This window comes from Eubalaena glacialis, chromosome 18 (assembly GCF_028564815.1).
Source record: "Eubalaena glacialis isolate mEubGla1 chromosome 18, mEubGla1.1.hap2.+ XY, whole genome shotgun sequence".
Taxonomy (NCBI): domain Eukaryota; kingdom Metazoa; phylum Chordata; class Mammalia; order Artiodactyla; family Balaenidae; genus Eubalaena; species Eubalaena glacialis.
This window is the reverse complement of record NC_083733.1, coordinates 68,112,074-68,123,830: the sequence shown is the minus strand read 5'-3', so window position 1 is coordinate 68,123,830 and position 11,757 is coordinate 68,112,074. Positions and strand designations below refer to the sequence as shown.

At 43.4% G+C, this 11,757-nt stretch overlaps 2 protein-coding genes across 2 annotated transcripts; one reads left to right on the top strand and one right to left on the bottom strand.

The window, feature by feature from the left end:
• Nucleotides 1–3,425: 3,425 nt before the first annotated feature.
• LOC133077796 (olfactory receptor 5AR1-like) lies at nucleotides 3,426–4,399 on the bottom strand. The gene is given in 2 exon segments (XM_061172541.1): nucleotides 3,426–3,880; nucleotides 3,883–4,399. Coding segments are annotated over 2 exon segments (972 nt in total).
• A 679-nt stretch (nucleotides 4,400–5,078) lies between these two features.
• Nucleotides 5,079–6,050, top strand: LOC133077795 (olfactory receptor 6Z7-like). The gene is given in 3 exon segments (XM_061172540.1): nucleotides 5,079–5,797; nucleotides 5,799–5,940; nucleotides 5,943–6,050. Coding segments are annotated over 3 exon segments (969 nt in total).
• Nucleotides 6,051–11,757: the final 5,707 nt, after the last annotated feature.

Genomic DNA, 11,757 nt, shown 5'->3' with positions numbered 1-11,757 from the left:
CCACTAAGTGGGGTGAAAACTGGGGAAGATGCAGGTGTGGAGGATAAATGAAGAGCTCTGTGTAGATGTGTGAAGTCTGAAGTACTTGCTACACGTCCATTCAATGTGATTCAACGACAGTCTACCCATTCACTTACCAATTGTTTATTGAGCTTCTATTATGTACAGGGAGAATCTGGTCTGGGTCAACTGTGTGCTGGAGCATGCTAGTACCAGCTCACAAGAGCTAATTGTTAAACATGCAAGAATGTTGCAAATCAGTCATTAAGCTATCAGTAGCTTGGCCTTAGCTGTGGTGAGATTGTTTACACCATGGAAATTGGCAAATGCTATTTTTATTTTCCAGAGAGTTGATTTATCAGCACCACAGTAAACAAGCCAAAGTAATATCTACCTTCATGCAGCTTTCATTCTAGTGTCAGGGACAAATTTTAAACAAATGATTACACAATAATTAAAATTGCAATGCATATTTTGAAGAAATGAGAGTATAGAAGGAAAAATGGTCTAAGTTGGCCAGCAGGGGGTGATAAGGATGTGATGCTTGAACTGTGATCTGAAGGCTGAACACGTTTTAACATAGGAGATCAGGATGTGTTCTATTGATGAGGTGTCATGGTTTGATTGGCAGTATCTTTTTCTTCCTTAGTGGAACATAAAATAATGGAGTATCTTTCAATGAATGGTGGTTTAGATTGACTAGCAGGTATTAATCTGATTCAGGAAGGGGTGTCTGAACTGGGTTTGTGGAGCCCAAAGATTCCAGGCTGGTGTTGCAGAAATGACCATGGAGATAGGAAACCACCAAGGCTCAGGGATCCCAGCCCCCGGACCCCAGCTCACACCAGAGAAGCTCTGATTTTTGTGTTTTGCTGTTCTGCTTCATATTCGTTCAGAAAAATACACATTGAACACCTAGTGTATGCCAGACACTACAACACACAGGGGATACAGTACTGAGGAGACCAGAGCGCTGCCCTCATGGGGATTATATCTGAAGGAAGGGGATGGGGATTCGGGGCAGAACAAACTGAATAACTTAGGTAATTTCAGAAGGATGATAAATGCAATGGAGGTAACAAAACAGGATGCAAGCATGGTGAGTCACCTGGAAGGGATCTGCTTTGGATGGCAGGGCCACAGAAGGTCGTTCAGATGAGGTGACCTTGGAGCTGATAGGGAGTTGGCCACTCAAGGGTCTGGGGGTTACACCAAGCGCCTAGATGTTTTCTGCCTCAGACAGTGTATCTCAGGTAATCGTGGGAGTGACACCCATCACCTTTGCTGTATTCTATTTGCTAACGTTAAATCACAGTTTCCTCCCACACAAGGGGAAGGGGTTATACCAGGATGGGACTCATTGGCGTGTGCCTGCCAACCCCAGGAATCACCAAAGACTTGCCTGATGTGGCTGGCTGGTCACATGCCAATTTATGTCTCTCCCAGGGATTATGCATTTGATCAAGAGGTTGATGTTCTCAAGTAAAGGAGAGCTCTTCAACCCTCAAGGATATGTTGGTAGCACTGCAACCCTCTCCTAAAAACTCCCAAAGAAATGTCTCAACAAGGTAAGAGTTTTTAAAGTCCTAGAGAAATACAATCCAATCTCTATCATTAAAAAGCAGAACCCCCCCCAAAAAAAAGTAGAACCCCAAATGGTTCTGGAGCAAAAATATTGGATCCTTTCTCAACCCTCTGAACTTTGGGTAGATTGCCTATCCTATCTGAATTTCATCTTCCACGTGTAAAATGAAGAGAATTTTATAAAGAGTGATAGAGATAATGTATAAAAGTGACTAGTACAGGTGGCCTGGGAAAAGGGGAAGAATTGGAAGCATGACAATAGGTGGAATAAAAAAATAGTGGCTTGGGGACTTCCCTGGTGGCGCAGTGGTTAAGAATCCACCTGCCAATGCAGGGGACAGGGTTCGAGCCCTGGTTCGATCCCACATGCCGCGGAGCAACTAAGCCCGTGTGCCACAATGACTGAGCCTGCGCTCTAGAGCCTGCAAGCCACAGCTACTGAAGCCCGTGCACCTAGAGCCCATGCTCCGCAACAAGAGAGGCCACCGCAATGAGAAGCCTGCGCACGGCAACGAAGAGCAGCCCCCTCTCGCCGCAACGAAGACCCAATGCAGCCAAAAATAAAATAAACAAATTTATTTTTAAAAATGGTGGCTCATCAAGAGATCAGATGTGGAGGAGTGATTAAAAAATAGTAAATATTGTTCTCTCCATTTTTTTCTGGAGCTTTATCTGAGCACATGGCAACCCAGCTGGAGACAACATTTCCCAGCGTCCCTTGCAGGTCAGAGTGGCCATGTGACTAAGCACTGGCCAATGGGATGTCAGCAGAAGTGATGGGTGCAACTTCCAGGTCACATCTGAAAAGCACTCTCCTTGCCCTCTGCTTCCTCTGTCTTCCTTCCTGCAGCTGGACTGTGGATGAGTTGCTAGTGAGCCTTCTCCTACCACATGGATAAGGAGACTGTATGGGATGGTACAGCAATGAGACGGGAGGAACCTGGTCTCAGGATGACTTTGTGGTGTAGAGACACCCATGTTTACAGGAAAGAGAAAAAAAAACCTTCTGTATTATTTAAGCCACTGTTTGGTCTGTTAAAGCAGCTGAACCCAAAACCCAACCAATACAGTGCTATCAGTTAAACATTACAGAAAGAAAAAAGCATCCCTGATGTTCTCTTAGGAAAGAGCCACATGAAGACCATGTCTCTGCAAGTACGATATGGACTATTTTTCTTCCAGAATAGTTGCTTCTTCTGATGAACTCACTGACTTGCATTTCAGACAAATATTAGATGGAAAATGTGTACCACTAAGCATTAGAATCATTTTGAGCAGGCCAAGGTGTGGTCACTTGTGGGAGGTCCATGGAAGTGGATGAGCTGAGCAGACAGTCCCCTAGTGGCCTCACACTCCAGGATACAGGGTCATTGGTGGGCTTTGGGATGAAATGAGCCCTCACTACAGTTGTCGTTCAGTACCCACCAGGATACCAGAATGGATGCTCAAGTCCCATAGTCCGCCCTCCATACCCACAGGTTCTGCATTCATGGGTTCGACCAACCAGGGATTGTAAACAGAGTACACGATCCACGGTTGGTTGAATCCGCAAATGTGGAACCCGTGAATACCGAAAGTCGACTGTATTTTAAATTATTCTCTCCCTCTTTCTACCTTCCCCTGTGTATGTACAGTACCATTTGCCTAAATTAAATGCACCTTGGACACGTCTCCATTTTATCCAGCTGCCTATTGGGGCTTCCTGCATGAATCGTCATCAACGTTGTTGTCAACTTTTTGGGCCACCCAGTGTGTTCCTGGTGGTCTCTGGAGATATTAACACCTCCACTATGATCACAAGGAAAATCCTGTGAGGCTGGATTTCTGGGTCACTCCATGTCCTAAGGTGGCACCTGAAGATACAGCTTCCGCAGGGACCCCTTCATGTCCTTGTTCCTCAAGCTGTAGATAAGTGGATTTAGGGTGGGCATGAGGATGCAGTAGAAGACGGCAGCCAGGCGCCCTTGCCACGGGGAATAGCGCACGGTGGGCTGCATGTAGGCAGAGCTGCCAGTACCGTAAAACAGGAGGACGGTGGCCAGGTGGGAGGAACACGTGGAGAAGGCCTTCCAGGAGCTGGCTGCTGAGTGGATCTGAACCACCGTGGCCAAGATGCGCACATAGGACAGGACAGTGAGGCTGAAGCAGCTGATGATGACGCAACCGCTGGCTGCAAATCCCACAATGTTGTGGACACCTGTGTTGGCACAGGCTAGGCGCATGAGTGGCGGGATGTCACAGAAGTGGTCAATCACGTTGGGGCCGCAGAAGAGCAGGGAGAAGGTGTTGGTTAGGGGAAGGCAGAGAAGAGGAGCCCGCTGCCCCAGGCCGCTGCCACGGAGACGCAGGTCCGGGGCCTCATGGCTGCCCCATACACCAGGGGCCTGTAGGTGGCCAGACAATGGTCATAAGCCATGGAGGTGATGAGAAAACACTCTGTGGACTCCAGGCAGACAAAGGCAAAGAGTTGGGACGTGCACGCATGGAGGGAAATCTGCCCCGAGCCCAGCAGGGTGGCCACCAGGGCCCGGGGCAGGGTGGTGGACACGGATCAGATATCCACCAAGGAGAGGTGTTTGAGGAAGAAGTACATGGGCGTGTGCAGGCGGGCGTCCAGCGTCACGGCGGCCACAATGGAGATGTTCCCCAGAAACGCGGCCAGGTAAACCAGAAGGAAGGCAGCAGCGCTGAGCAGCTGTATCTCAGGGACCGCTGAGAAACCCAGAGGAAGAAAACAGGCACTGCCTTGAGATTGGTCATGTTGTGTCTTCGGAAAAGCTCGCGAATGGCAGGGGATGCTCAAAAAGCAGTGCATGGGGCTTCCCTGGTGGCACAGTGGTTAAGAATCAGCCTGCCAATGCAGGGGACACGGGTTTGAGCCCTGGTCCGGGAAGATCCCACATGCCGCAGAGCAATGAAGCCCGTGCGCCACAACAACTGAGCCTGTGCTCTAGAGCCTGTGAGCCACAACTACTGAGCCCACGTGCCACAACTACTGAAGCCCACGCACCTACAGCCGGTGCTCCACAACAAGAGAAGACACCACAAAGAGAAACCACCACAAAGAGAAGCCCATGCACTGCAACGAAGACCCAACACAGCCTAAAATAAATAAATTTATTTTAAAAAAAAAAGTAAAGGAATAATCATGACTCTCTTTATAAAGCACTTTCTCGTCTGTTGCCATGTTTAATATCCATAAGGACTAAGGACCTCCTGGGGATAGTTTTCACCTCCATTTTACAGATAAGATAATGGAGGCTCATAAAGGTTGAGTATCTTGTCAATGATCAGAGATGTAGTAAATAGTGTTAAATTTTCCGTTTCCGGTTTTGCAATTTCCCAATTGCTCCTTGCTGGCGCTCAGAACAAGAGTCAACCTACAGCAAAGTAGCATTGGCTCTAGGGGCCCTAACTGTATATGCTCTCCCCCTTTGATCAGTTTATTTCTGCATGGATCGTGGTCTCTACAAACCTGTTTCTTTCTTACATAGATGGAGAGGTCTCTGGACTTGGGCAATATGTCCAGAGTGCAAAAGTTTATCCTCCTGGGTTTACCTGCCAGGCAAGGCATAAGCATTGTGCTGTTTGCCGTCTTCCTGACTCTATACCTGTTGACCCTCCTGGAGAACACGCTCATCATTTCCCTTGTCTGCAGTCATGGTGAGCTCTGAAAGCCCATGTACTTCTTCCTGGGCAACCTGAGCTGCCTGGAGACGTGCTACATGTCAGTGACCATGCCCAGCTTGCTCGTGGGGCTGAGGTCCAGTGCATGCCATGTGCCCTTCACAGCCTGCATAATTCAGCTTTTTTTATTCATCTCTCTCCCTGGCACCAAGTGCACCCTCCTGGCCTCCATGACCTACAACCACTATGTGGCCGTCTGCCGCCCACTACACTACCTGCTGCTCCTGAGGCCCCAGATCTGCCTGGGTTTAGCTTTGTCCTCATGGCTTGGTGGGCTGTTGGTCTCGGTGGTCAAGATATCATGCATCGCCAGCCTGTCCTACTGTGGCCCCAATGTCCTCAACCAATTTTTCTGTGATGTCTCCCCTCTGCTCAACCTGTCCTGCACCCACGTGACCCTGACGGAGCTGGTCGACTTCATCTCTGCCGTCGTCATCTGCGGGACCCTGCTAGTTGCTCTGGCCTCGTATGCGGCCATCAGGAGGGCTGTGCTCCAAATGCCTTCGGCTGCTGCCGGCAGCAAACCCGTCCACCTGCGCCTCCCACCTGATTGTGGTGGACATCTTCTGCTCAGTGGTTCTCTTCACGTATTCCCGCCCCAGCCGTGTCGAACCCACTGACCTCAACAAGTTGCTGTCCGTCATCTACACGGTGGCCACGCCCATGTGCTGCCTGATCTAGTCTACTGCCTGCGGAACAAGGAGGTCCGCGCAGCGCTGCGGAAAACCCTCCCCCAGCGCCGAGTCTCTTCAGCGAGAACTGACATTTCCTGCTCCTGATTTTAACACTTTCGTGGCCAAAACACGTGCACAGCTTTCAAAGGCAAATACAAATCCGGAGGAAAATATTTGCAACATAACGTATAAAGACTTCTTTAAATAAAGGAGAAAAATATGAAGACCTCCACCGAGAGAAAAACCAAAAGGAAAATGGTCATGAACAGGAAGGCTATTGAAGGAAACATGTAAGTGGCTGATAACCTACAAAAAAGATGTGCACGTCCTCTAGTAATACAAGAAATGGAAATTTACTCATTGCCCACTGTAAAAAAATGTATAATACAAAATTTAAGCACAAGAATTTTTATTACAACACTGTGAAATTTGGAATAAACATTATTTTATTGGAAATTTTTGCAAATAACTCAAATGTCCACCAACGTGAAATTATTTAAATATGTTACATTATATACATAGTGTGAAATAACAGGCATTCATTAAAGAGATTAAACCAGACTTGCAGATACTGCCATGGGGAGACGGTACGTTGTTTAGTTAAAAATGAAAGAAGCAGTATAAGAGTATGTCAAAGATTTGTAAAACAATAATAATAGACTAATTGCAGTAGTTATTTATGTTAATAACTAGTAACCTAGAAAGGAATCTGAAAAGATATATATCAAAGAGTTATTAGCTATGTTTTTAGGCATGAGACCACAGGGGACTCATATGTTCTATTTTATACATTTGAATATTTTGCAATAAGCTTGTATTACCTTTATAATTGAATAAATATGCATTTTATAAGAGAAAACAGAAATTCAAAGAAAGACCTTCTATAGAATGACTTACTACCATACTAGCATATTTTTCATTTTTATTTTAAGTAATAAAAATTCATGTTGGGGGACTTCCCTGGCGGTTCAGTGATTAAGACTCCGTGCTTCCGCTACCAATGGCCACATAGGAGCGACTCATAGAAATGACCTGCATAGGAATGCAGGTCAGAGCAGGCAAGCTTGAGCAGGGCCAGGAGCTCACACGAGAAGTGGTTGATTACCTGGCAAGCACAGAACTCCAAGGGCATGGTTGTCACAGGGACTACAGTCAACAGGAAGCCTGAAGTCCATGAGGTCCCAGCCAACAGGCTACGAAGTCGGGGCCCCATGCGTACTGACCCCCATGCAGGGGGTCACCAATGGCCACACAGCGATCATAGGCCATGGCAGCCAGCAGGAGACACTCCACAACACCCAGGTACTGTCCTGCAGCCATCTGGGCCAAGCACTGTCCTAGCAAGATGATAGGGATGGTCGCCAAGCAGTTGACCAGCATCTGGGGCACACTAGATGTGGTGTAACACATGTCCAGGAAGGACAGGTTACTGAGGAAGAAGTACATGGGCATGGAGAGCCGAGGATCGTAGTAGCAGGATAAGGCTGTTCCCAAGAAGGGTGACGACATAGGACATGAGGAGCAGGCAGAAGAACATGGTCTGAACCCGTGGGTACTGGGACAGCCCAGGCAGAACGAAGTAGATCTTCTTTGTGTTATTCTGGATGTCCATGCTCCTTCTGAAACTTAGCTGGGTGGGAAAATATGGGTCATCTTAAGTGAGTTGTTCAGAAGCTGACAGCTTCATATAATTACGGTTTGACTCTTTCAAGGCACAAACTCTAGTGAGTTCCTTGGCACTGCTGCTCAGATCACTACTCCTTTACCCTGCATTGCTATGTCCCTTGGTGGGAATGTTGCTTAATATAATCCACCATTCAGCATCCCTCATTGACTCATCCTATCATATAATCATTCATTGATTCATGGATTGATGGATTGTTGGATGGATTGGGTCAATCATTCATTGACTCTTTTACATGTTGGCTAGCGGATTATTTCATTCATGCATTTCTACTTGAGTCATTTATTCGTAAATCCATTTATGGTTTGATTCATTCATCATTTCTTTTTTTAAAAAAAAAATACAGGTAATTTTTTTTTTTACATGAACCATTTTCTTTAAAGTCGTTATTGAATTTGTTACAGTATTGCTTCTGTTTTACGTTTTGGTTTTTTGGCCGCAAAGCATATGGGATCTTAGCTTCCCGACCAGGGATGGAACCAGTGCCCCCTGCATTGGAAGGTGAAGTCTTAACCACTGGACTGCCAGGAAGTCCCCATTCATCGTTCCTTTAGTAGATTCATTCACTCATTCAACAAATATTTTTGAGCAGCTACTAACTCAGTCCAGACTCTATCCCAGGCAATGGAACTACAGTAGTGAGCAAAGAAAATAGGCTCTGCTCTCAAGGAATTGGCAGCCTAAAGACAAATTTGAAGAGTAGCACTAGTATGTTCAGTCTGGCTCTCATCTATGCTTTAATTGGATCACTTATTAGCTGTGAAAACATTTAAAATCGTCTAGAGATTGGGATGTGGACCTGCCCTCTTCAGATGAGGATTCTCTCTAGGTCACCACAGTCTCCAGGACAGCTGCCATTTATCATCTTCCTAAAGCTGTAGAACTTTTCCTTCTGGACTGATTCACCTATGGATAGATTTCCCTGGAGTCCATATTGGAATTTATGAGTCATCATCTAACAGCAAGTGTGGGATATAGAGATGGCTTTCTTCCCTCCTACTTCACTCATTTAATTCCTTAAATGAACCAACTAAAATTTTTTAGGTTTCAAATTGATATACATAAAACTGATATACTTGGTCTACACTTCTATGTGTTTTAACATATTTAGATTCCTGTAACCAAAACCAGAATGGAGATAGTGTTGTATAAGACCTCGGCTGTCACTATAGCCCAGGTTTAAATCCTAGCTCTGTCCTTTAGTAGCTGTGCAAACTTGGAAAAGCTCACACAGAATCCTGAGCTCATCTGTAAAATGGGAATCATTAAAGAATCCCCCTCACAGCAATGTTGGAACGATTACAAGCAATTATGGTTAAGAAGTAACAAGCACAGCCACCAGAAAACTACTAGAGCTAATCAATGAATTGGGTAAAGTTGCAGGATACAAAATTAATGCACAGAAATCTCTTGCATTCCTATACACTAACAACGAAAGATCAGAAAGAGAAATTAAGCAAAAAATCCCATTCACCATTGCAACAAAAAGAATAAAATACCTAGGAATAAACCTACCTAAGGAGGTAAAAGACCTGTACTCAGAAAACTATAAGACACTGATGAAAGAAATCAAAGATGACACAAACAGATGGAGAGATATACCATGTTCTTGGATTGGAAGAATCAATATTGTGGAAATGACTATACTACCCAAAGCAATCTACAGATTCAATGCAGTCCCTATCAAATTACCAGTGACATTTTTTACAGAACTAGAACAAAAAATCTTAAAATATGTATGGAGACACAAAAGACCCTGAATAGCCAAAGCAGTCTTGAGGGGAAAAAAACAGAGCCGGAGGAATCAGACTCCCTGACTTCAGACGATACTACAAAGCTACAGTAATCAAGACAATATGGTACTGGCACAGAAACAGAAATATAGATCAATGGAACAGGATAGAAAGCCCAGAGATAAACCTACACACCTATGGTCAACTAATCTGTGACAAAGGAAGCAAGGATATACAATGGAGAAAAGACAGCCTCTTCAATAAGTGGTGCTGGGAAAACTGGACAGCTACATGTAAAAGAATGAAATTAGAACACTCCCTAATACCATACACAAAAATAAACTCAAAATGATTAGAGACCTAAATGTAAGACCAGATACTATAAAACTCTTAGAGGAAAACATAGGAAGAAAACTCTTTGACATCAATCACAGCAAGATCTTTTTTGATCCACCTCCTAGAGTAATGGAAATAAAAACAAAAATAAACAAATGGGACCTAATGAAACTTCAAAGCTTTTGCAAAGCAAAGGAAACTACAAACAAGATGAAAAGACAACCCTCAGAATGGGAGAAAATATTTGCAAACGGATCAACAGACAAAGGATTAATCTCCAAAATATATAAACAGCTCATGCAGCTCAATATTATAAAAACAAACAGCCCAATCCAAAAATGGGCAGAAGACCTAAATAGACATTTGTCCAAAGAAGACATACAGATGGCCAAGAAGCACATGAAAAGCTGCTCAACATCACTAATTATTAGAGAAATGCAAATCAAAACTACAATGAGGTATCACCTCACACCAGTTAGAATGGGCATCATCAGAAAATCTACAAACAACAAATGCTGGAGAGGGTGTGGAGAAAAGGGAACCCTCTTGCACTGTTGGTGGGAATGTAAATTGATACAGCCACTATGGAGAACAGTATGGAGGTTCCTTAAAAAACTAAAAATAGAACTACCATACAACCCAGCAATCCCACTACTGGGCATATACCCTGAGAAAACCATAATTCAAAAAGACACATGCACCCCAATGTTCATTGCAGCACCATTTACAATAGCCAGGTCATGGAAGCAACCTAAATGCCCATCGACAGACGAATGGATAAAGAAGATGTGGCACATATATACAATGGAATATAATTCAGACATAAAAAGGAACAAAATTGGGTCATTTGTAGAGACGTGGATGGATCTAGAGACTCACATACAGAGTGAAGTAAGTCAGAAAGAGAAAAATATTGTATATTAACACGTATATGTGGAACCTAGAAAAATGGTACAGATGAACCGGTTTGCAGGGCAGAAACAGAGACACAGATGTAGAGAACAAATGTATGGACACCAACGGGGGAAAGTGGGAGGGGGTGGTGGTGGAATGAATTGGGAGATTGGGATTGACATATATACACTAATATGTATAAAATAGATAACTAATAAGAACCTGCTGTATAAAAAAATAAATAAAATTCAAAAATTCAAAAAAAAAAGTAACAAGCACAGAGGCTGAAACATTGTAGATGCAAAATGAAGGCAACTCTTTATGTTACTCATTATCCTCAATGTTCAATTAATCATGTTTAAATTTTTCAGAAATAGAAAAAATATTGCAAAGATTAAAATAAAATAAAACCCGTGAGTCCATTACCAATGTAGCCACTGTTAATATTTTACTATAACTCTTTTGCAACGTATTTCTTGGCATACACAAAAACCTAGAAACACACAAATGCACACCCAGAAGCAAAACGGGGACGTATATTTCATTCTGTTTTGTAAACTGCTTTTCTTCACTTATGAAGTTAGCACTGACATGTTTTCAGACAAATGAATCATTTTTCCATAAGTCTTTCAAATCATTTTATATTCCAAAGCATTGATAAGTACGTCATGGTTTATTCATTTAATCCCTAATTTTGAAATTTTAGATTATTTCCATTTTTAAATTACAATAAACAATTTTTTGTGAATCATTATTATACATACATCTTTACACACTTGTAAAATTATTTCCTTAAGATAATGATCAGGAAGTGAAATTCCTTAGTAAAATGATATGGATGGATATTTTAAAATAATTCTAAGAACGAAGTGGAGATATAAAGGAAAAATAAAAGGAAAAGACCAAGCCCTATCTATCATTCACTCACTCATTACTCCAACAAATATTTATTATGCATTTCCTATAAGTCTATTCTAGGTACAGAGACAGTAATAAAAAAGTAAAGGTCCAAACTTTAAATAATTCCAATCAGTGGTGGAGACAAGGATATAGACAATAAGCATGTAAATAAATTAACAATCAAACCCTCAGACCCTGCAGTGCAATATCATGGGAACTGAGGATAAAGGGATACCAGACAGTGCAGGGTTTTGGGGGCTTGGTG